Consider the following 25,731-nt stretch of genomic DNA (forward strand, 5'->3'; position numbering starts at 1 on the left):
CCTGACGACTGGTCACACACACCCGCCATATAAGCCCTTTGTATTGATCAGGTAAACGGAATATTCCGTTGTCAAATTAAACAAAATAAAGACCTAATAGTTGGTATGAAATATGTCAGTCAAAATACGACCCAATGAAAATAACTATACTAAGAATCCCCCTCCCGCGTTCTCTACGGACCTGTAACGTCGAAGAACACAGAGTGCTACAAAATTGAGGTGATAGTTTTCCTCAGTAAAAATATGAACAAGAAGGTAAATTTTTTTTTATTATAGTGACATGTGCATATCAAATTTAAAATGATAAAAATTTACATTCGGCTAAACGGCCTATCTCACTCTAAAACAATGCACAGTACGGATTTTCACACTTTTCAAGTTTGAAGGCAAATATACTTTGAGAAGAACGTACTAGTTTTAGTGACCTCATATGGTGTATAAACAAACACATGTTGGCTCACTGCTATAATTGAATTCGAAGGACACCCAATAAATAATGGAGTTTCTCTGCAATTTTAATTTCCCGAAGTATTTTCCGTTAACCCTTATACACATGTCTCGATCAAGTCTCTGTACACAAATTCGGAACGCCCTCTGAATACTCTTCTTGAGGGATGCTCAGAAGACACACTGATGGATAATAACCAATTCTTGAATTGTAGCATCTTCCAGTGAGAATTTTCTTGAGTTTCGGGAATATAAAGAAGTCACAAAGACTTAGATTTGGGGGACACCTTTACATCTCTATGCTTCCTTGCAGCAATGTTGTCATGTGCAAGAAGACCTGCCCAGCTTTCTTTTATACATTTTAATACATATTATAACCAATGCAGGTGCTTTGATTTTAAACTAAAGCGCTGTGATTTTGCTTATGGTTGAATCAGTTAAATTTAATTGAAATGTGAAGATAGTGAACTGTGATCATGCTAAAAAGTCCATTTAAACAATAAAAATTGTGAGCGGAGTCAACACAAGCGGTGGGATCAGGTGCCATTGAGGAGTACGCGTCCCTTGCTATGATCGGGTAAACAGGAAAAAAATCGTAGACAATAATGACCTTGCAATTTGTATGAAAGACGTCAGTCAACACGGATGTATTTGCAAACAAGGTCACTGTATCGACCATAGAATTTGCGAAATGTTAACTTTAAGCGAAATTGTTGATATCATTGTGTCAACAACTTATTGGTCAATAGCCTGCCTCGTTTTAGAAATTGTCCGTACGTAGAACATGCTCTTGCGTATCGAATCTGTAGGCGATAATGGTAATAGTATATTGCTACATAAAAGAAGCTGACGATAGATAAGTTTAACATGTTTATCATTATGTTTAGTTGTTAGTTTGCCATCAATGTCTTTCTCTAGAAAAATATCCAAGTATGAAAGAGATGTTTCATACGTTGTGATGTCTCTTATAATTTCGAGTTCAATGGGATATATCGAATCGTAAAAATGAAAATGAATATTTTAATTGATAAAACGTCGTGGATATATCTATAAGCCGAATTGAATGTCACAGCAAGATAATTTTTTTTTCATGTAGGGTTTTGAATAATTCTGCTTCATTGGAATACAAAACAGGTCTGTTAATAAAGGGGCAAAATTAGTACCCATGGATATTCCAAAAGATCAAAGTGAAGTACTGCGGGTTTCAAATATGATATTCTTTCCGAGTATTTTATTCGATAATTGGACCTTCCAACTACTACCAGAGGTTAATCCAGATACTCGTTTAAACCCCCAAAAGCATTTTGTTGTTGTATAAATGATAATATAAAAATATGCTGAGTTCTAGAGTGAGCTCAACCATTATCAGAATATGCACAATACATTTAATAACATGTATAAATTAATGGCACTTGTGTATGAAAACTATAATCACATTAGTCTATGGCTTTGGGGGCATCGTTAAATCCTTGCGAGAGTTCTCTTATTATAAACTTTACAGTTTTCCGATAAATATTGTCCATATTTGCTGAATAACGGTCCCCTAATGTTTCCTTCACGGCAATCAAAAATGGTTCCTCTATTCTCTGAAAATAGAATTGCAAAAAGTAAATAACTTTAATGTACATTCTGCTTTTATTATATTTTTTTCAAAAAGTCTTCATTAATCAGCCAGTTCTTTTTGTCATGTTTACAACTGAGTGACAATCTCTATATTCAGGCTCGGTATATATGAAAGTTGACACTAGGCCAAAATAAAAAATACTTTTGTTTCCCCTAACGCGACCGACCCAATTCAATCCGGCCGACTGAAAAGTTTTTTTTTAAGAAGATAATTCAAAAAAAAAAAAAAAAAAAATTTAAGTTTATCAACTTTTATAAAATACAATTTCACCAAAACCCCTTCTTATCAGAAGATCGGAATGTATTTTTAAAACTGCTGCCAGGAAAAAAAAAATATTTACCTACCTACCCAACTTCAGAATTTAGAGTCGGGTTAGGGGAAACAAAGATATTTTTAATGATGGCCCTATATGTCATTTTTAAAGAGATCAAGGATCAAATAGAAACAATTGTCACCGCCCATATACATTCTGTTGGAAAAAAAATTAAAGTTTTTAATCTTAGAATTTTCACAAAATTTAGCTCTAGTTTATAAACTATTCAAGCCCCTATGATACAACACGTATTCAATTAAACATACACTGAAGATCATAAAGTTAAACTCCGGCAGTCGCCTATGAGACTTTCCCACTCCTCTCAACATCTCCATTACGTAGTCTGTGTCGCCCATAGAACATATGGCTTCGTCAAACGTATGCATCACTAATGTCACGTGGTTCAGGAAAATTTTGTTCTGCAGTAGGTCTGAAGATTCTTTGTAGTCGCCAAACTTAAAGAATTTACGTAAGTCGTCATTCTCTTGAAACATTCTGAAATGGAATTGATATTCTATATGGCATCTATATTCAGAGATAAGCCCATTTAATTTTTTTATTATCCCTGTTGCAATTTAGACGGTGACAATTATTTTATATTTATTGCCTGCATTAGATAGAAACGATATATGAATACTTAATTTTTGATCATGAATATTTGTAAGGCCATATTTGTAATTTTTTTTTACTTCTATGACATCATTATCCATCAAGCTCAAAAGAAGAATCAAATTTTGTTCTTCTCAGCTACGTTGAATTCAATAATTTTATCATTTGAATACAATAACCAAATTTTCCGACAAAGACCCCAAACCTCGCCATTTTTTGTGTAACTGAAACTAGCTTTGTAGGTAAAATTCGCCATTGTTCATGTCTGCCTTCTTCAGAGTAGGCTAATATCGTTTTTTTTTTTTCAAATACCGAAATCGTCGAAGGAATCTTCATAAATAAAAGCACAATTCAATGATAAATTCAAGCTTCTTGTTAATTAGCTGTTAATGTTAGTAAAAGATGACCCCCATTTTCTGCCTAGGGATCATTCTTCTGTTGACTCATATTCAATAAAATTTTGCTTTCAGAGCTTAAGATTTTCAAAAAATAAATTATTATCTAATTTACAATTAAAAGTCACATTATATCAGCATACATTGCGGGTTAATATTTGACACAAAAGAACTTTTAACTTGAAAATTTTATAAAGAAATTATAGTCATTCACTCCAGTGAAAGATAATGAGCCTTAAGCCAATCCGAGAACAACACTTGTGTTTTTATTTCAGGCGAAAAATAAAAAAGTAAAACAATTTGAACCTGACTGAAAATGTACTAGTATTTACTTTAGGATATTCAAAATTTATCACAGATATAAACCAGGGATTAGTCTGTGCTATTATCAAGTTAGCGGTGTCGCTTTTTCTTTGTATCACTCGTGTATATATGAATATACTGTTTAAGAATCATATTTTAACGGATATTTATAAATGATTATTACTGACTTTTTTTAAGTCATGTAATGGTTGACAAGATAAGACCTCGACCCTTGCTTCTGAATCAGGTCTCTTGCGCAATGTGGGCCTCACTCATTCTAAAGAACGACCAATGACCGTATATTTTTACACCGCTAATAAGTCCTTGATTTAAATAAACTAAAGACTTATGTATTTGTTACCGAAGAAACATTGTAACCCCTGTAGAGTGTAAATCTCTGGCAATCGCCTTCCATGACTTGATGATCTGGTATTTGTCCCGTGTTGTAAGAGAACACCTAGTATCCATGACAGAAACACTCCTGATCCACTTCCGCTGCGGAGACCGCCTGACGCACGGGTTTGTTGAGTTGGAAATCTTGTTCCGGATTTCAAGAGGCACTTTTTTCTCTATAGGTGTTGATGGTTGACGTATCAAATAGACATCGGGGTCAAAAGGTGACGGACATTTGTCAGTTTTGATAGATAGTGTGCATCCCATGCCTGTCTTGTCTGTAAAAAAAGAAATCCAAGTCAGCTGATGTAGAATGATACCGTTATTTTACTAATATCATATTTCTGCGTATAAAATTAAAATCATAAGAGCTATGTACTCTATGAATTAGCACATAATGTCGTTTAGTAGTGTAGCATTTCGGGACAAATGAAAAGTATTTGAGAAGGTTGTTAATGCATGCATGGTGATTTAGGCAGGAGGACCCCACTTTACAAAAGAGCTAACGAATAAAACCATACGATAATTTTGTCCTTTCCACTAGTCTAAATAGTTATGTAATCCAAAATTATAAGAATTTGAAAGATATCCCTAGACAGCGTATTAGGTAGCTAATATGTAAGAAACAGCTCAAACTGTCGGTCTTAGTCGTTTAAGTTCTTTTGCAAAACAGGCCCAAACTTACCGCTTTTCTCAGTAATTATTTCTAACATTCACGAATTGATAATTATACAGAAGTATTAAAATCAATTTCCTAGCTCTGTAATACAGATTCAAACACACAAACAAGGTTGTAACATTTTAAGTTCTTAGACAGGGAAATACATTCGGCATACAAATGTTTCTTCTTAGCCAAAGTTACAGTGATTCAAATAATTTCCATATTTCATATTTCGAATTTCATTAACCATGATATCACATTGTCAGAATGCAAAACAACGGATATAACTCTAAAAAGTTACCAGCTTGCTGAGAAAACATGCAAAAATCAAAATAATAATTATATGAAATTCTTAAAGGTTATTTTTCCTATTAAATAAATGCATTAATTTCACGGCATGCATAGAGATTTGAATAAATTTCTAGTCTACACAGGAAATTGTAGCTAAATGTTTAGAATGGGAAAAGAACAGGCACACATCAAAAACAATGTCTTACTTTATGGTTCTTCCTCCAGTCTTGTCTGCGAGTTCTTTCATGACTTTCTAACATTATAATTTTTTTCTGTTGTTACCATAGAGACGAAGCAGGCCGTTTATTATTATTTTTATAGCTACGTGAATAATGAGGTGAAAATTGTCATTCTATTCTACGATAATTTGTTGAATAAATGTTCTTTATAACAGAATACAAACATTCCTGTAAATCCGAGATAATATCTCTGAAAGCCTATGTTCTCTTGTGGGAGGTAAAACATGCTGCAATTTAGACGACTTTGTTTAATGTACGTCATGCATACATGTATTTGTAAAATAAAATTTTAAGAACAGGCATATACAGGTATAAGTAACTGTCTAAAAAAGAAATTTATCTAAACGGTGAAACAGATGAGATATACATTTATAATTAAAACATAAGAAACTAATAGGACGATTACTAGTATGTGTGAAAATAACTAGCGCCGGTATTTTTTTGGGGGAAGGGGTGTTAATGTGGGGTGCATTTGAAAACTGATACTAGTATTTCATAGTATTGATTTCTTTGGAAAACCCAGTATATTATCAAAAGATTGGTTAAGACAATCTTCATGAAACTTAAAAACAGGATAATCACAACGTCTTGTGCATTTAATAAAATTTTCTAAATGGCGACCATTTACATGGAAACAACAAGCTATGGCAATTTTAAATAAATCTCACTTTTCTCATTAACTGCCAAGCTAATCTTTCTGAAAGGATTATTTCTTGCATCATGTCCAAAAAATTCTTCATTTCAGTGTAAATTCGTTATTTTCAGTAAATATAGAAACATGTATAAATATTGCCATAAAGGTGCGTAAACAAAGGAGATGGGTGAACAAGGCGTGCAGAATGCCCATATCTTCAGATATGTAAAAAATCAAATTCAGTATATGAAATTAGTATTTAGGGTAAAGTTTTCTATATTGAAATTAATGAAATTATGATAAAATTATGATAAGCAAAACTTTTCTGAGGAAAATTTCCCCGGCAAAATTTATTCTGTTATCAAAAATAATGTGGTATTCGTTGGGATCGAACCCCCTAGCAATAAAAATCCTCAGCATCCTTTTTCCTTTGAGAAGACCAAAGCGCTAACCACTACGCTACACAGCTCCTGATGAATAGTGGCATTTAAATTATGTTTGCGATATGACCCTTGACTAAATGGACTTCAAGTATTTCTCAGAAAATGGGAATGTTGTGTCATAAAAGTGTATTTTTAAGGTATATAGTGCTCCATGTTTTTGTTTACCAAAAAATGTATAGTTTTAGGCAAACTTTGATGATAACCTTTCAAAAAAATGGAGCGAAGACCCACTCATATCAAAAAAGTGTGTTATAGTACGAGAAAATGATCCTTTTTGTCATCTTTAGTGTGTGTTTGCTATTTCATAGGCAAATAATTTCAAACTTCGTGGGATTTTTGCAAATTGTGGAAATTTTACATAAAGTATACTTTAATGTTAGATGAAATCTCAAAGAAAAAATTGTTATTGTTGAGATTTAATTTTTCACCTTCATGTTTGTTGCATTATAGGCACTTCGCTCGCCTTGTTCGCCCATCTTCTTCGACGTACTAATACGGATATTGAGTATAAGTCCCCGGGACTTTAGTATATGCATGTAAACCAGTTTTACTGTTATTTGCTTTTAAACAAAATTTGGTGAATTTCATGATCTTTTCTTTTTTTCTACGAAGTTGAAATATATCTTTCGATGAATTCCGAACAGCTCTTGAAGAATGCACATTTTCGGTGTATAGGCGACCTGGAAGTACATGATAATTCTTGCATAAGCGGCTACTCAGTCTGTGTGAATTATCATGTTCTCCCTGATCGATTATCACCTCATACACATACACAAATACCTTCTTTCTTAATAAGGACTATATAGAATAAAATACAGCATAAGTAACTTAATTTCTGTGAAATTTTGATTTAACTTTTCAATGTTAATATTTCGAACAAGAAATAGAATAATATTGTTACTACATACAGCATTTAATCTGTAAACTTCTATGCTGAATAATTAGACTTCAATGGATTAATGCGTTATGACGATGTATTGCATATGGAGTAAAGGAGCAGTAATCAAGCTCAAAAGTACATGGAAACAATACAAATCGGGAGCAGAGCAAATACAGACCTCTAAAAACATCACAGGTGGAATTAGGTGCCATGGAGGAGTAAACACCCCCTGTCGAACGATCACACCCGCCGTGTGCTCCTGGTCATGATTGGGCAAACGGAAAAATCTGTAGACAGTTCAGTGTGTAAATAATGGCCTAACAATTAAAATATGAAAAACGTCAGTCAGCAACCCACTTATTAATAGATTGCACTAACTGACAATGGAACTTGCAAAATGTTGACTTTAAACGCGGCTGTTGATATCCTTGTTTCATCAACTTGTTTGTCAGTAGTTTGCCTCGTTTTTGAAATTGTTCGTAGGAAGAGCATGCTCTTGCATATCGAATCAACTGGTAGACGTAAACTCCATATGCAGCTGATTAGGGTATATTGCAACATAAATGAGGGAAGATGACGATAGAAAAGTTGAAGTCATCACGTTTATCATAAAGTTTTGTTGTTAGGTTACCAATTACGTCTTTCTCTAGTAAAATATCCAAACATGAAACAGACGTGTCAGACTCTCTGGTATTTTTTATTTCAAGTTCACTGGGATATATCGAGTCGATATATAAATGGAAGTAACTATTGTTAATTGATAATACGTCGTCAATATATCTAAATGCCGAGTTGAAGGCCATAGCAAGTGTTTTCTTCTTCTCATGTATGTTTCTGAATAACGGGGCGCAATTGGTACCCAAGGAAATTTCGACAGATTGTTGAAAGACTTGATTTCCAAAAACTATACAAAGATATTGTCAATCAGAAACTCAAGCATCTTTTTAATGTCAACTTAAGAGTACTTGTGTGTACAACCAGAATGTTTTTTATCGAAACAATTTCGCAAATGACCAGTGACAAGGAAAGTAAATTGACGAGTTCCATTTTTATAGAAAAAGCTGCTGTCTATGATGTCGAAAAGCCTGGACTTTAATTTATCGTTGGGAATGTATAAAGTGTTGAAAAGTCAGATTATATATTAGGGGTAATGGGGTAATGTATTGGTAAATCTGGTTTGTGAAAAAGTTGCAACATATATCTTCTCTCCCCCCCCCCCTCCTCCCATAAAGTAGGATTTTTGACTTCAGACAGTTTACTTTTTTGTCCATTTTTTTTCAGGTAGGTTGTCAATTTTTTTTACGTAGCAGCCCCCCCCCCCTTTCAAAACGATACTACGTGCTTGTTATGGGACATATTTCTTGCAATTGCAATTTTAAGATACATTTATGTGTCTTTGATTTTCTTTAAGACAAAACTGTTTTTTTTTTCAAATACATTAATGCTTGATCTTGTGAATTATTTTATATCAAAGTTACATCAATAACTGAATATTTTCTCTAAATTTCTAACGAAAAACAATTGCCGTTTATCTGAAGCATTTCTAAAGTAGCTAGATGATTTTTTTTTTTACGCCATCTGTACGAACAATTTTTGTCAAAGCGCAACTGTTATATATCTATCATCAATGAACCGTACCGTGCAATAATAAAATATCAAATCGACTTTATACTTTAACTTTTACACTGTTACAAATGAATTTCTGCAAAGTGACAAATTAAGCATAATGTTTTTAAATCAAGAAAATGAATTAACAATATGTACATGTGTATTAATATGAAATGTCTCCTTTTATCAATTTTTATTTATCTATTTATCAAATCTTTATTTATAGGTTTATTTTGATAATTTTCGAAAAATTGTCGACATATTAAAAAAAAATCATGATACAAAACTCGTTATATTTTAAACCATCTTTAAACCATCTTTTTAATAATGAAAAACGAAAAGTGGGGGTATATAAAAATGCTGATATGGATCAACTGAATTCCCTTTTTGAAAATACTGATTGGGAAACTCTCATTTGTAATGTACAAGATGTTAACCAGGCTACATGAAAAGGCCAAAAGACAAACCCCGACTTGGTTCTGCATTACGTAAGACTCTTTGTATTTAAAAAAACAAAAAAGCTCGTAAAAGCAAAAAAAAATCTGATTGGGCAAATTCTAAATATACTAGAAATAAATTCAACAATATGAGAAAACTACCCGAATTAAATCTTACAGACGCTAGTAAAAACTCGAAACTTTACTGGAAATTATTGAAGTATGTTTTTAAAACCAAAGTTGCTTCTGATATTCCACCATTACAATATACAACAGATACTAACTAGTCGTACATATATTGCTTATTCCAATGATGAGAAAACATATGTACTTAATAACTATTTTACTTCTGTATCATGTGTTGATGATAGTGGGTCAAAATTACCTGATGCATATTATGTTTTTAATAAAAGAAAAAAAAAAGAATATCCTTCTTTGATGTCAAACTATAGATTAGTTTCGTTGCTGATGGAACGAGTTATTTTTAAGTACATTTACAATGAATCTCTTTTACATTTTCTCCTGGCTGTTCGGGACCATAAAACTTAGATGAGCTCACTTTTGATCTCAGTCTCACTTTTCAGCTATTAATTTCTATGGTAAAAGTCAGATTGAGATCAAAAGTTCAGAATGTAGGTATTCAAGAATTTTGTATCGTAATTTGTTATCATCACCTAAACCTTTGTATGCTGGTGTTCCTCAGGGCTCATGTTTAGGACCACTTTTGTTTTTAATACATTTATATGTGAATGACGTTGCTGGCAATGTGATTACTTTACCTAGAGTATTTGCAGATAGCAATTCTTTGCAGCATTCATCTCAAAATATCAAAATTATTGAAAGAAACCCTGATAAAGCACTGGAACTTTGGGGGAAAATGGTTAATGAAATTCAACCCCTCTAAAACTAAAGCAATAATTTTCAGCTCAGTGAAAAGAATTGAATATCCGAAGCTTCTCTTTCAACAATATCAATGTCACTGAGCACAAACATCTTGGGGTATTACTCAGTATTTTCAGATGATACTATTTGGTCACCACATATTGAAAATTTAGTTTTCTAAAAGTTAAATTTCTCGTTAAATTACTACAACTCAATAGTTCTAAAAATAGCTTTAACGTATGTTCATAATTTGCTTGCCAGATGCCGCATAATTTCAGCATGATCTATATCTATCTATCTATCTATCTATCTATCTATCTATGACTCAAAGTTTCTTGAAGTTGAATCTTAAGTCGACATTTTGCAAAATCAAAAGTCAAATAGATAGCATCAATTTAAATTCATATTACATATATCGTGATAAAAAGTTGCCTTTTTGTGTCATGTAGTGTTGTCCACAAACATAGAAGTAATCAATATGTTGACTCAACATAAATACATTCCAATAGTTTTTATAGCCTTACCTATTAAGAGATAGTGACGCAATGTAAATACGATACATGGGAGTTGACATTATGTTATATGTGGTCACAATTTATTGTGATTTCTTTCATTTAAATGTTATCTACAGAAAGACGAACACATTGTTGCAAATATCGATGTTAACCTTTTATTGTTCAAGATAAATACGATAGCACGTACATGTATTCCATGAAAAGAATTAATATAAAAATAACATATTATAGCGTCCGATGAACTAAGATATCAATATTTTTCTAAAAATAGCATAATACTTTGATATACTGGCTTGTCATTTATTAGCAATTCAACGGCAGCTTAATACGGAAGCGTATAGGTATCTACATTTGTATTATAACTTGTACATTGCCTTATTTTTCTGACTGACAATATCTATGTGGTTTTTGGAGACCAGGTCTTCCAACAATCTATTGGAATTCCCATGGGTATCAATTGCGCCCCGTTATTAGCAGACCTATTTTTGTATTTATATGAAGCAGAATTTGTCCAAAATCTTATACGTGAAAAGAAGAAAACACTTGCTGTGGCCTTCAACTCGATATTTAGATATATCTTCGACCGTATTGTCAATAAACAATCATGGTTATTTCCATTCTTATGTCGATACGATATATCCCAGTTAGGTTGAAATAAAAGATACCGCAGAGTCTGACACATCTATTTCATATTTGGATATTTTACTAGAAAAAGACGTTAATGGTAATCTAACAACCAAGCTTTATGATAAACATGATGACTTTAACTTTTCAATCGTCAACTTCCCATATTTATGCAGCAATATACCTTCATCACCTGCAAATGGGGTTTATATCTCCCAGTTGATTCGATATGCAAGAGCATGCTCTACGAATGAACAATTTTTAAAACGAGGTAAGTTATTGACAAACAAGTTGATGAAACAAGAATATCAACTGTCCCGTTTAAAGTCATCACTTCGTAAGTTCTATGGTCGACACAATGACCTTGTCAGCAAATACAATTTATCATTAAGTCATATTCTGGGTGACGTTTTTCATACTAACTGTTAAGCTATTTTTTACAAACTGAATTGTCGACGGATTTTCCCGTTATTTCCCGATCATGACCAGGAGCACACGGTGGGTGTGACCGGTTGGCAGGGATGCTCACTTTTCCATGGCACCTGATCCCAGCTCTGATGTTTTAGAGGTCAGTGTTTGATCTGCTCCAAAATTTGTATTGTTAAATGGACTTTTGAGCTTGAATACTGTTCGTTATCTCTATATATTTCATTTTAGGTGTCTTGTCTACATAATTTCTTAATTATACGTATTTTACATTGTATTTAGGTGGTTTTACATAATTTAAAGCACCTTCCTTTACATGATTGATTTTATTGCTATGAATAATATCGACTTAAAAAATTGGTCTGAAAATATTGATCTAAGCATGATATTTAAAAGATATCGATGTAGTAATCTCGACATGGAACAATAAAAATACACATATGCATGATAGTAGTTATGTCGATATAATATGCTAATATTTCTAGGGAAAGGTTTGAAAATATTGTTTTCGAACTAACTTCGAGGGTTTGGGAATATATTCCAATGAATGTCACATCACTCGCGACGGCACATGTGTAAAGTTTCAAGTATTTTTTATAATTTATGATTATAGAGAAATAACGTTGTGAAGAGGAAACCAGTGGGGAAACTTGAGCAGTTAATTTGTCCCCAATGAAGCAAATGTCTATTTACATTATTTACACTATTCTAATTAATAAGAAATGAAATATATGCAGGTATAGTAATTTTTTTTTTTATAATTTCTTTTATTAATAAAAATCATCAGTCTCTTTTTAAAACAAAAAATATATGCTTGCAAAGTAAACATAAAAATACATGTATTGTGATGAGTAAAAAGAATTAACGACAGGTGTCCCTGCTCTCAATGTTCAATTCAAAATACATGCAGTATAAGGCCTATTCGTGAATGCGTCGAAAGTGACGTTAACAATATCATAAAAGTGGCACTGGATACGTAAACACTGTATATAGTTGATGTTTTGTCACTGCTAAACATAGGATCTGCCACGTAGATTTGATCCTCTAGTCTTAACCCCCCCCCTCCTCAGCAAAAAATACAGTGAATATCAGAAAAACGTCAATATCAGATCAGATCTAACATTTTATTACTTGAAATGGTATAATTTTATATTTTTTTGCTTCATTGCGGATAATCTGCATAAGATTAATTAATCACAAAATTAAAAGGGGTTGGTGTGTCACCAAGTAAAATGTTTGACAAGCAAAAAGAATTCAAAATCCAGCTACGACTTTTTTTCATTATTTATATATTTACTACTGAGATTGATAAAAGCTTGAGGAGGTGGCTCAAAGACGCTCTTGTCCCTCCCCCCCCCCCATCTTCAAACGTGGTAGTGGGGCAGTAACCCCCTATAACTATGCCTATGATCTAACTGCTGGTGTCTCCCCATCCCCCTTCTTCAAAACATTTCTAAATCTAAAAGTAATATATGTATCACACTATAACCGTACATGGAACAGGTGCTGTCTCTGAATCCCGAGTGGAGTGACGTTTCATTAGAATTCCCGCCCCCGCGAATTAATTCAATAACAGTATCTTCTCACTTTCCCCCCTGAAATATTAATATATTTATATTGACATAACTATATATTTACTGTTGTATATCGACCAAAAAGATAAATCAATATGATTAAATCTCTTGCTTTGATCAATATTTTCAAATCAATATTTTTTTAATTCGATTTAACTTAGAGCAATAAAATAAATCTAATAAAAAAGGTATCTTAGGTTATGTTAAAACACCTAGAAACTATTCAACATATGTGTATAAATAAGGTGTTATAACACTTTATATGTCGATGAGACAATAAAACATAAGACAATGTACAAGTTATAATACAACCTATAAGCTTCCGTAGCTTAAAGCTACTAAAGAAATTGATTTTGTTTCGCATAATCTATACTTGTGAGATTTTTTTCTTGCGATTCAGTACTGATGCAAAAATTAAAATTCTTGTCAACAGTATAAAACAAAGTGTAATTTTGATTACTTCTTGTAGGGAAAATACTCAAACATAAAAACTTCTAAAAGACTCGTTGAATATGTCTGTGTATAGAAAAAGATTTTGGACCTTTATTTGCATTTTTGTTTAAAACTCATTCTACCTTTTGCATTCAAAAGACAATTGTTGTTTTTCAGCATTTTAAGTAAAACGATGTCAACTATTTTTTAGCTTCACAAAGTGATAATAAAATGACAATTTTCGAATATATGGCAACTTTATTTAAACTTTTAAAATTAAAATACTACATAAATAGACACTGTCATTTCTGTCCTCGTGACGTAGACCTCGAACTTGAACATTGGCTATTACGTACCAGGACATATTACTTCATAAATATACATGTAAAACTTCTTTTATTTTACTTTCCTAGTATAATGGACAGACAAGTCATAAGTCATTGCAGTCCATCCAATAAGACCCTGAAATCGGGGGACCACAATTATTCATATTTTGGTAAAAGTATATGAAGATGTTTAATAGATGTTTATAGATTAAAAATTGCTTTTGGATGCATTCTATAGACATGACAATATAACCCAAATAAAAAAGTTTTTTTAAGTAAACTAACAAGATTTTAGTTAATTCTTCATTGCCTACATGATTGATTGATTGATTAATTGTACATGTATGTTGTTTTACGACCCGTTCAAGAATTTTTCACCCATATAGAGACGTCACCATATACCGATGAAGGGCTTCAAATTTTGACCTTTACTCGGCACTCAGGGCCATTGAACAGTGAGGGTTCTTTATCATGCCAACGCCTACCGTGACACGGGGCCTCGGTTTTTAAGGTCTCATCCGAAAAACCCACAACTTTCACTTCAAAGTGCCGAGCGCTTGGCTAAGGAACAGTTGCTACCTTTTTTTTTATCGACTTAGGTCAGTAGCGGACAGTGATTCGAACACACGACCTTCCGACCACGAAGCGAGCTAATTACCTACATGTACATACATCCAGGGTTATTCATATGTATTCAGGTGAAAGTTACAACAGTATATCAATATCATGACATAAATGTTTCAAAAATACTGAATGAAATATATGGAGATAACGAACAGTATTCAAGCTCAAAAGTCCATTAAACAATACAAAATAGGAGCAGAGCAAACACGGACCTCCAAAACATCAGAGGTGGGATCAGGTGCCATGGAGGAGTGAGCATCCCCTACAGACCGGTCACATCCTCCATGTGCTCCTTGTCATGATCGGGAAATAACAGAAAAATCCGTCGACAATTCAGTGTGTAAATAATGGCCTAACAATTAGTATGAAAAACGTCAGTCAGCATTTGACTCAATGATAAATTATATTTGCTGACAAGGTCATTGTATCGACCATAGAACATACGAAATGATGACTTTTAACGAGACAGTTGATATTCTTGTTTCATCAACTTGTTTGTCAATAATTTACCTCGTTTTAGAAAATGTACATACGTAGAGCATGCTCTTGCGTATCGAATCAACTGAGAGATATAAACCCCGTATGCAGGTGATGAAGGTATATTGCTGCATAAGTAAGGGAAGTTGACGATTGAAAAGTTTAAGTCATTCCAAGGAGGAAATTCTTCAAAATTATACGTCATTTTTAAATATTTTTAATATTCCCAACAATTGAAAATGAATTTGAATAATCATACCTATACTGGATTCGTAAATTACATAAAAATCCTTACAAACAAAGATACATAAAGGGTTGTAGTAAATGTTCTATCAAGCCTCTTTCTTAACTCGTCACAAAATATTAACAGCAGTGAAGGAGAAACTTCGGGAGTACTGTACAACAATATATTCGAGAGGTGTTAATTAGATGTGGATACTTAAAAACTCCAAGGAACCTTTTAAAAAATTTGAAATCACAAAAATTACCAAAACCATTAGAAACAAAACGTACGACTTTTCAACACTTTATACAACCATTCCCCACGAAAAATTAAAGACCAGGCTTTTTGATATCATCGACAACTGCTTTTTCAATAAAAATGGAACTTTTAAATATACGTGTACATACCTTGTCATTGGTCATTTGCAAAATAATTTTGTTAAAAACATTCTGATTCTTAACACAATTACTTTACAGTTGATATTAAAAATGTGTTTGATTTTCTAATCAACAATATCTATATATGTAGTTTTTTGAGATCGGGTCTTCTAACAATCTGTTGGAATTCCCAAGAGTACTAACTGCTACTTGTTAGCAGATCTAGACCTGGTTTTTTTCTTCTTTTTTTTTTCTTTTTTTTTTTTTTGCATCTATATGAAGCAGAATTTATTCAAAAACTTCTACATGAAAAGAAGTCTCTTGCTGTGGCCTTCAATTTGACATCTAGATACAGTTGTATATCGACGACGTTTTATTAATTAAAAAAATCTTTTTCATTCCTACGTTAAATCCATATATCCATTAGAACTCAAAAGAAAAGACAAAGTAGAGTCTGACACATCTGTTTCATATGTGGATATTTTACTAGAGAAAAACGTTAATGGTAACCTAACAACAAAACCTTATGAGACATGTTATGACTTCAACTTTTCTATCGTCAACTTCCCTTATTTATGTAGCAGTATATACAATTATCACCTGCATATAGAGTTCATGTCTCCCAGTTGATTCGATACGCAAGAGCATATTCTACATACGAAAAATTTCTAAAACGAGACAAGCTTTTTACTAATAAGTTCATGATACAAGGATATTAACAGTCTCGTTTAAAGTCAACATTCTATTCCCGATACGAGGACCTTGTTAACAAATATAATTTATAATTAAGTCGAATGTTGACTGACGTTTTCATACACATTGTTAGGCCATTATTTTCACATTAAATTGTTTACGAATGTTTTCGTTTGCCCGATTATGACAAGGAGCACATGGCGGATGTGACCAATCCACAGGGGATGCTTAATCCTCCATGGCTCCTGATCCCACCTCTGATGTTTTTAGAGGTTTCTGTTTGCTCTGCTCCTAGTTTGTATTGTTTCAATGAACTTTCGAGCTGAATTTCTGTTCGTTATCTTCATATTTTATGTGATATAAATATGTTTTCAAATGACGTACGATATTTAAAGGATCTCTCTAACATGAGCATAAATCCAGATAAACTGTATCAACACGGTTTCTAAGATTTAGCGAAATCAACATGATCATATGAAAACATTGCATATTTCCCCCATAGGAGACGATATACCTGTGCATCCTCTTCTTCTTGTATTAATTGTATTCTCTCTCTGTTGTTTCAAAGATATTTTAATAAAACCATGCAACATTATAACTGTTGATTTATCATAAATTTGATCATATCATATGAATACTTTCTATCCTGACACATGCATGCATAGCTATTCATAGCATTGCATATAATATTATCCATTATCCGAATGTGAGGAATAAGAAGAAAACAGAACGATCTAATTAGGCTAGCTAACCTGAGTAGTGTGTTTTCCACATTATAGTATTGGAGGCTTGGCTCGTATAGCGTTTGTAGAGAAAGAGCGTTTAATTCAGAGACGCCCTAGATTCTAAGCTTATACAACTCTTTCTGTTATTATCAAAATTATGGATCTGTTCGCATACTGGATCTTATTAATTTGCAACACATTCGTGTCTAGTGAGGTAAGTAAATGGCTTTAATAAAGTCATTTTCAGTTAATTTTCTCATCTCTTTGAATCCATGCAATCTAATCTATTTTTAGCACAGGTGGTGTGAGTGTGTGATTGGCATGCCTTTTCATGTCTGAGAGAGAGAGAGAGAGAGAGAGAGAGAGAGAGAGAGATTGAACTGATTATAATATTGAATAAATTTATCAAATTAAAATGTGTATTTTTTCTTTATCCGTAAGAAATGACAGCTAACCGAACACTTAACTCCTTCTGTAATAATTATTATTTGTTTCAGACATCAGCGTTAATTGTCTCCTCTGTTCTGGTAAGTATTAATTATTTATCATGGCGCCTTTCTATCTGAGTGACATTCCTATCGTTGCAGTACATAAAGCTCACATCACCTTCCTTCTGTACAAAATCACATATCCTTGTATATGCTATAAAGTATTATTTTTCCAATATGTCAGTTAGTTCCGTTAATCAAAATTCTTTTATTCTACAATTTAGAAGGACTTTTATTGATTTTCTTTATAAATTAGAAGGAAATGACACTTTTTCCGTCTGTTGAATAATATAAGTTCAGATCAATCATGTAACAATGTGGCCGCAAATTCCAATCTCAGTTTGCGAAGAACGATTGATTGACAGTAGTATTTGACTCGCCTGACTCAATTAACTGCCGAAATGTATTCACGGATGTCAGACTGAGTGTCAGTTTAAATATTTGGGTTAGATATTATTAAAAAAAGAATAAATGAATCAATGCAAAATTAAAACAAGGTATCACAATGAAAATCATGGAAACTAGAATTTCGAACAGAAAACGAACTACGTGTACATGTAATCACTCCTCTGAAGGTTACGAAACATTTTTGCTTGTGAAGCGCTGGTATGAAGTAAATCGCACATACTTGGTATATGTATGTATCTTTTGGATAGGGGAGTTTGCAACAAAAATTACGAAATTGAGAAAATAATTTCTAGAATACTTTCTTTCTAGAAAACACATTATGCATAGAAAATGAATTGGATTTATTAATTTGATAATAAGAAAAAAGCCTTCAACGTGTTTGTATAAACCTTTCTCATTAAACTGTGAATATAAATTTTAGAATTGGAACAAATGAAGCTATTAAAACCTGTTCTAAATTATAGGGTGATTATTTTCCTTCGTTATTTTGTTTGGACATATGGAAGTTGCAATCCTGTATTTGGGTCATATGTGAGTGGCTTTCATAACTAAAAATTATCTACTTTACTCTATCACTCATAGGCAATTTGTTCCAGCGGGCAATTGTTTATGAGAGCAGCTGAAATTAGCATTTTATTGATTTTAACAGATCGTCATTTTATAACAGAAACATCGTTTCCCAGAATTCTGTTGTTTAACCAAATATATAGACGAACAACAAGCAAATTTTACCTTTGACCAGTTTTCCAAACCGTTTTACAATGTATTCTTTAAAATAAGATGATTTTATTTCAAATTGATCTGCTTGTTTTAATGTCTTTTACAAAGTATCAACAAAAACAATTTTAAAAAAATCCACTATTACATAGTAAATTTTCAGTACTTTCTATGTAAATATTAAATTATCTCCCTTGACTACAAATATTTTTTAAATAAATATTTGTATTTGAAAGGTTTCGTCATGAACTCCGTTTATATTAATGTAGCAATCTGTCTTTAGAGTATAGGGCTAAATAAATATTAAGGGTTTTTTTTAATTTAATACGGTAGCCTTTGTTACTTCTTTAAAAATAATAAATTCTACTTAAATTAAATGTTCTTTAAAAAGTTCCATTTCATAGTGTTTCCTTTTAGTAATTTCAAACAAACAAGTCGCAAATAAAAAAAATGAAAGATTAAATTCTGTTTGAAAAAATGCCCAAACTCAATACTTAAATGAAATATGGAGATAACGAACAGTATTCAAGCTCAAAGTCCGTTTAAACAATACAAATCGGGAACTGAGCAAACACGGGCCTCTGGGATCAGGTGCCATGGAGGAGTGAGCATCCCCTGCCGACCGGTCACACCCGCCGTGTGCTCCTTGTCATGATCGGGAAAACGGAAAATTCCGATATTCAGTGTATAAGAAAAACGTCAGTCAGCATTTGACTTAATGACAGGTTGTATTTGCTGACAAGGTCATTATATCCACCATTAAAGTCAGTTATCCAAAGTTTGAATCTTACATGGAATAGTGCAAACATAGAGGGAAAATGGCTACCACAGACTGGCATGTAGACAGCATTTAGTTTTTCAAGTTCTGTCAAAATCAATCTCAAAACATCATAAAGTGATACTGACTACCTATCATTCCTGTTGTAATTAGTCTGATAGATAAACGTAATTTAAATATACATAAAATTATCTTTAACCATGACCCTGAACCTTATGGCATATACTTTGAAAGGCTTTTTACACTGACCATCTATACCAATTGTAACAAACATTAAACTGAGACTATATAATCAACTCTCCTTAATACCTAGGTCACATTTAAGGCGAAGGTCGGGCGACCACATTTTTCTCGTATCATCGGCTGAAAAAAAACATGATCGGCCGACATAGTATCGAGTGGCAGGGAGCAGTCACATTAATTCTAGAAACACCGATGCCTTTAAACTTTTAAATATTTATTCGGCCAATCGTTGCCCAATTATTGAGCGCTGAGCCGCAGTTTGATTTTTATCGTCGACTGACATTTACGAAAACCCAATCCCTAAACGTTGACCGACCGACGACCGACTTTACAAACTGTCTTTTGATGATCGAACGATGATTGAGGGTTGGTCGACAGACTATTCAATGACTGCTTCAATTGGAGAAATCGGCCTAAGACGCAGAAAAAATTATAACTTGGCCCGAAGGACACAAAATTGGTCGGCCGACGAAATAAGAGGTCAAAATCGGAAAGACAACGGCCGATGAACTGCCGACTGCCGCCCGAAGAATCCCATTTTTGCCTCAACAAAACGTCGGCCCTTAGTCGTTTTTGGAAATGTGACTGGGATTTTACTTGTATCAAAAATCATCATCAAAACCTTTCAGTGATGTTGCTTTTGTGTATGTTCCACAACCAATTCCTTTTTTCTAAATCGTTTTGCATCCTTGAAGCACTATGTCATTTGGCATCCTTGCAGATTAACTCAAAATAAGAAAACGAGTACTAAACAGTGGCGTGGTATAGTTTGACTTCAGAAGATTTTTTAAGTGTAGGCCTTTCCTGATGCTTTATAATCCTACATATAAAATTCTATAGATATTGTATAAAATATAAATGAAATAAAGATTTTAATTTTTATTTTCAAAAAATCATTCCTTTGCAATCATTTCAACTTAATTCTGAAAGTTAACGAACATCTGTCTCTGATACATAAAAACGAGATATTTAGAAACAGCTTTTAAAGACAAAAAAGGTAACAATATCGATAATATGTACTGAAAAATAAGGAAAAAGGGTGTCGATCTTGCCAGCAATGAATTTACCAATGCACTGGCCTCTCACATTCGCACAATCTTTTAAAATTTCATTTACGTCGTATTATATATTGCATGTTTGTGTGTTTCCGAAGACGGACTTATTATATCGAAATGTAATTATCTGTTGAATTTCGAATTGAAGACTGAGCAACACTTTAAAACCCCTCGTCTAAGCATGGAAACCATTTCTTGAATTGTTATAATTATTTACAGGTAGAGAACCTTTGATCACATTTCTTTTGCTGCAGCCAAACTTTTACCTTTCAGACTTCCCCCTTTCTGATGGAAGAGAAAGAAAGTAACGGGAGTGTAAATAAGACATATCGTGGTTATATTATAGACCTGTTAGAGGAGCTGAAGAAAAAAGTGGACTTTGATTATGATATCGAAATCTCGCCTGACGGGACCTTCGGACGAGAGTTAACACCAGGGAACTGGAGTGGCACAATAAATGAAGTTATACAAAAGGTAATAAAAATAAATTAATAATTGCTTGATTTCAAAACAAAGAAAAAGAATCACAAATGCTAATGTAAGAAAGAAAATCAAATTAAAAGTCAAACTTATCTTGTATAAAACATACTAACGAATTTTTATTTAAGAAGATGGGCGAACAAGCCGAGAAAAATGCCTATTGTTTGACAAATAAGAAAGTGAAAAATTTTACCTCAATTATAACACAATTTTCTTAGATATTTCAGTTTATATTAAGGTATACTTTATGTAAAATCTCCAGAATTTGCAACAATCGTACAAGTATTAGAATTATTTGTCTATGAAATAGCATACACACCAAAGAGGACTAAAATGATAATTTTTTCATACTATAACACAATTTTTCTATATAAGTGGGTTTTTGCTCCAATTTTTTTTTTGAAAGTATGTCTTCAAAGTATATTTAACTATATATATTTTTTGCTTAACAAAAAGTTGGAGCAAGGACTCTATCGTAAAAACACAATTTTATGACACAAAATTCATATCTTTCCGAGAAATATTTAAAGTTCAGTTATTCAAGAGTCACAGTACAAATAAGATTTAATTACAGCTATACCTGTAGTGAGCTGTGTGGTGTAGTGGTTAGCGTGTCAGTGTTTAAGAAAAGAATTCTGACACTAAGGATTTTTATCGCTTGGGTTCAAATCCCAAGAAATCCTTATTTTTTTTAACCATTCAAAAACTTTCGCCGAGAAAATTTTCCTGCATAAAATTTTTGTTTGTCATAATTTCCTACATTTCAATAATCAAAACTTTGCTCTATATACTAAGTTCACAAATTGAATCTGATTTTTATACAGTTGAAGCTATAGGCATTTTGCATGCCTTGTTCATCCATCTTTTTTAATTCTTTCTCTCCTTTTATTTTTTTTTATAGAGAGTAGCCCTTGCCGCTGGTCCATTTACAGTAACTTCTAAGCGAGCACGTGTTGTCGATTTTTCAACTCCTTTTCTGACCACATCTTTTGGAATAGTTCTAAGGCAACCAAACAAAGCTGAAGAATCAATTGGCCATCGTCTGCTGAGAGTTTGGGACCCTTTAAATCCTAGTGTATGGATGCTGATTTTTATATCATTTGTTGTTACCAGCACACTTCTATATGTGGTGTCTTATTTTAATCCTTATGAATGGCGGAGGATGTCACGTGATGGCGAGGCCTCACTCCGGGAGGGAGAGTCATTCACGTGTATGAACAGTTTCTGGTTTGTGATGAGTGCTTTAATGTGGCAAGGTATGTATGCCTTAAACACTTGGTCGGTACCAAGCAGGAAAACCGAAATTTTTCCAATGAATTTCACCTGAAAATAATAATAAGAAGAAAGACCTTTGCACTTGAAGTACATTTGGCAGTCTATATAATGCTAGGTGAGGAACTGCAGCTCTCTGGTTGAGAAAAAATCGAACATTGTTTAAACCTTCGATCATCGGCGCCGCTTTTTTGTCACACGCTTCAGGTACTATTTCTTGTTTATTATACAACATGGTATCCGTTAATTAACCCTGTATTTTATTCCTAATCTTGAGTGCTTAATTTACCTTTCAACGACTGATTTCAAACAGCCCTATGCGGCTATGGAATGTCAGTTTCCAAAAATTCGCATATCCATCTTGGGGTCATTGTAAAATATGCCTGTTGAAGAAAATATATATGCCGAGAAAATATATATATATATATATATATATATATATATATATATATATATATATATATATATATATATATATATATATATATATATATATATATATATATATATATATATATATATATATATATATATATATATATATATATACACATATATATATATATATATATATATATATATATATATATATATATATATATATATATATATATATATATATATATATATATTGGAGGTGTGGGGGATCAAATATCCATCTTAATCATCTATGAAAGATGACAATATCTATATAAAAGGAAATCAGATGTATAAAACACGGGCATGTAAATTTTTCAGCGTATTTTAGCATGACCTCAACATGGATGTCGGAATGCAATTTTTTGGAAACCACATAAGCAGTTTGAAATCGTTGAAAGGCAAAGAAAGTAACAAGATCCGCATTAAAATGTATGGTTAATTAATGGATACCATGCTTTGAAAGAAGAACGCATATAATACAAGAAATCCATGTAATACTCGAAGTGTGCGACAAAAAAGGCACCGTAAATCGAAGGTTTTACAATGCTTAGATTTGTGGCGTTTGTCTGTTCGAATTTTCTCAACCAGACAGCTACAATTCTGCAGCTAACAGAATGTAATTTCTGACTGAAGGAAATATAATTGCTAAAATTATAATATTATCATACAGCACTGTTAATTAGAGTATAATATAAAAATGATTTTATTCTTCAGGTTATACGCGAGCCCCTCGTTCCATCGGTGGCAGAATAATCGTTATGTTTTGGTGGTTATTTGTTGTCATTTCTGTTTCCTGTTATATTGCAAATTTGTCAAATTTGCTGAGAATTGAACCGAATACAGAACACACAGAAAGGATGATAAGAGTGAAAAACCTCAAAGATCTTGCAAACAGTGACATTCCGTACCTAATAACCAAAGGAGGGGCCATGGAAGAATTCATTTTAAATTCAAATGCGAGGATAGCACAACATCTTAGATCGAAAAAATACAAAACAGTCTCATCCATCAAAGAAGGGTTAGAAAAAGTCAGTAAAGAGCCCACACAAGCTCTAGCTTTACTTGGAGAATCAATGATGATAAAATATTACTTGAGAACGTATTCCTGTAAACTTTATATCGTTGAGGATCCCTCTGTATATAGACACTTTGCCTTTGCTTTTCCAAAAGACTCTTTAGATAAGCGAAGAATTAATGTAGCAATATCGACTATTGATGAGCTGGGTTATCTAAACGATATGAACGAACATTGGTTTTCTACATCCTGTCGAGGAATAGTGTTCGATGATAGTCGGCCTGAATTGTACGAAATTCCGAAATTTTTCGTGCTAGATGTTGGCCATTTTTCCGGAGCCATGGTGGCATTAGCCATTGGACTGGTGTTTGGTAGTTTAGTAACTATCATTGAGTATCTTATATATAAGTATGCTGAGGAGGTAAGACACAGTTAATTTGTCCAAATAATACAATAGCCATGAATGTGATAAGGAGTAAAATAAAGTATAATAACGTAGAGAAAAATTATGGCAACCTGTAAGTTTGTATATACTAGTATTAAGAAATGCATATTGATGTGTTTTGTCGTTATTTCAGCCAGAAAAGGAGAAAACAAAGACTAAACAAGTTCAACAGAGTGGCGAAACCGGTTCTGAGTTTCAGCCTTCCGACAGGTTGTTGACCGGAAATAAATCTACGACAACAGTGTAAAAAATTTACTGATTGATAAAACCAACTTTAGATTTTCCAGCTTTAATGTTCTGTCATTAGCTTATTATAAGTTTTGCATTGCTTTATTATGAAGTTTCATTCCAGAGTTATATTTTTCTTTTTCTTTTGAATAATGCCTTAGAATATGTTTTATAATGTCATTCTTTTTCACGATTAAGTTCTCATATTTAACATTTAAGTTTATCAATAACCTCTGGTGTGAGAAACATTAAGTCATGACCATGAGGATTAATTTTGATGAAGAAAATTACTTGTACATCATTTTAATTACGGTATTTGCTCATCACTTTAATGCTTCGATTCTTTTTTTATTCCTATTCTAGAATTGTTTTATTACTACATTCTCTAACTGTGTCCTCTGATTGTATCATCTGATATGGATCTTTTATTTGTTCATAAAAACTTCTCCACAAAAGTTATTATTCTTTTTTTTTACACTACATACACCAATCTCAGCCACATTTAGAAGGAAAGTTTTACACAAATGTCCGATCTCATTTTGTTTTGTATTGTATTCAGGTGCTTTTAAAATTTCCAAACGAAAGGAAAACTCTCTTTTTACATATACATGTATTATAAATGACATTTAGTAAATCTGAAAGCTTCTGTTTTCTATATAACTTTTTTATTTGATGTGAAATGAACCTTTCCTTTCCACATTTGGATCTAGACTAAACCCTTGCTTTTAAATTACTGAATTCATCACTTATCTCTCAGTTATGACATGTTGTTTAATATTTCATTCAAACATTAACATATACTCTATGTAAAATATCCACAAATCGCAATAATCTCACAAAGATTGAAATTATTCGTCTATGAAATAGCATACATACACCAAAGGGCAAAAATGATCTCCATACTAAAACACATTTGTTCCATATGAGTGGGTCTTCGCTCCATTTTTTTTTTTGAAAGGTAATGCTCAAAGTATACACATGTATGTAAAAATATTAATTCTTCTGCT

General features: G+C 32.6%; 2 protein-coding genes across 2 annotated transcripts; one reads left to right on the forward strand and one right to left on the reverse strand.

The window, feature by feature from the left end:
* Window positions 1–1,850: 1,850 nt before the first annotated feature.
* On the reverse strand, window positions 1,851–4,358 carry LOC133183397 (neuroglobin-like). Its single transcript, XM_061318359.1, has 3 exons — window positions 4,053–4,358; window positions 2,651–2,879; window positions 1,851–2,033 (listed from the first exon to the last, which is right to left on the reverse strand). The coding sequence occupies exons 1-3, from the start codon at window positions 4,349–4,351 to the stop codon at window positions 1,884–1,886; spliced, it is 678 nt and encodes a 225-aa protein (XP_061174343.1). The 5' UTR covers window positions 4,352–4,358; the 3' UTR covers window positions 1,851–1,883.
* A 12,859-nt stretch (window positions 4,359–17,217) lies between these two features.
* Window positions 17,218–25,179, forward strand: LOC133181926 (glutamate receptor ionotropic, kainate 3-like). Its single transcript, XM_061316575.1, has 6 exons — window positions 17,218–17,389; window positions 17,673–17,702; window positions 21,138–21,338; window positions 22,246–22,600; window positions 23,751–24,472; window positions 24,630–25,179. The coding sequence occupies exons 1-6, from the start codon at window positions 17,333–17,335 to the stop codon at window positions 24,741–24,743; spliced, it is 1,479 nt and encodes a 492-aa protein (XP_061172559.1). The 5' UTR covers window positions 17,218–17,332; the 3' UTR covers window positions 24,744–25,179.
* Window positions 25,180–25,731: the final 552 nt, after the last annotated feature.

This window comes from Saccostrea echinata, unplaced genomic scaffold (assembly GCF_033153115.1).
Source record: "Saccostrea echinata isolate AGI-Se365-2 ecotype Australia unplaced genomic scaffold, CSIRO_AGI_Sech_v1 ptg000009l, whole genome shotgun sequence".
Taxonomy (NCBI): Eukaryota; Metazoa; Mollusca; class Bivalvia; order Ostreida; family Ostreidae; genus Saccostrea; species Saccostrea echinata.

Excerpts from the sequence above, each read along its gene's own strand:
- LOC133183397 (XM_061318359.1), bottom strand. The coding sequence starts at position 4,351 with ATGGGATGCACACTATCTATCAAAACTGACAAATGTCCGTCACCTTTT. Across the intron at positions 2,880-4,052 it reads GGGGTTACAATGTTTCTTCG|AATGTTTCAAGAGAATGACG; the intron begins GTAACAAATACA and ends ATTCCATTTCAG. Across the intron at positions 2,034-2,650 it reads TTAACTTTATGATCTTCAGT|AGAATAGAGGAACCATTTTT; the intron begins GTATGTTTAATT and ends TTCTATTTTCAG.
- LOC133181926 (XM_061316575.1), top strand. The coding sequence starts at position 17,333 with ATGGATCTGTTCGCATACTGGATCTTATTAATTTGCAACACATTCGTG. Across the intron at positions 17,390-17,672 it reads ACACATTCGTGTCTAGTGAG|ACATCAGCGTTAATTGTCTC; the intron begins GTAAGTAAATGG and ends TATTTGTTTCAG. Across the intron at positions 24,473-24,629 it reads TATATAAGTATGCTGAGGAG|CCAGAAAAGGAGAAAACAAA; the intron begins GTAAGACACAGT and ends TCGTTATTTCAG.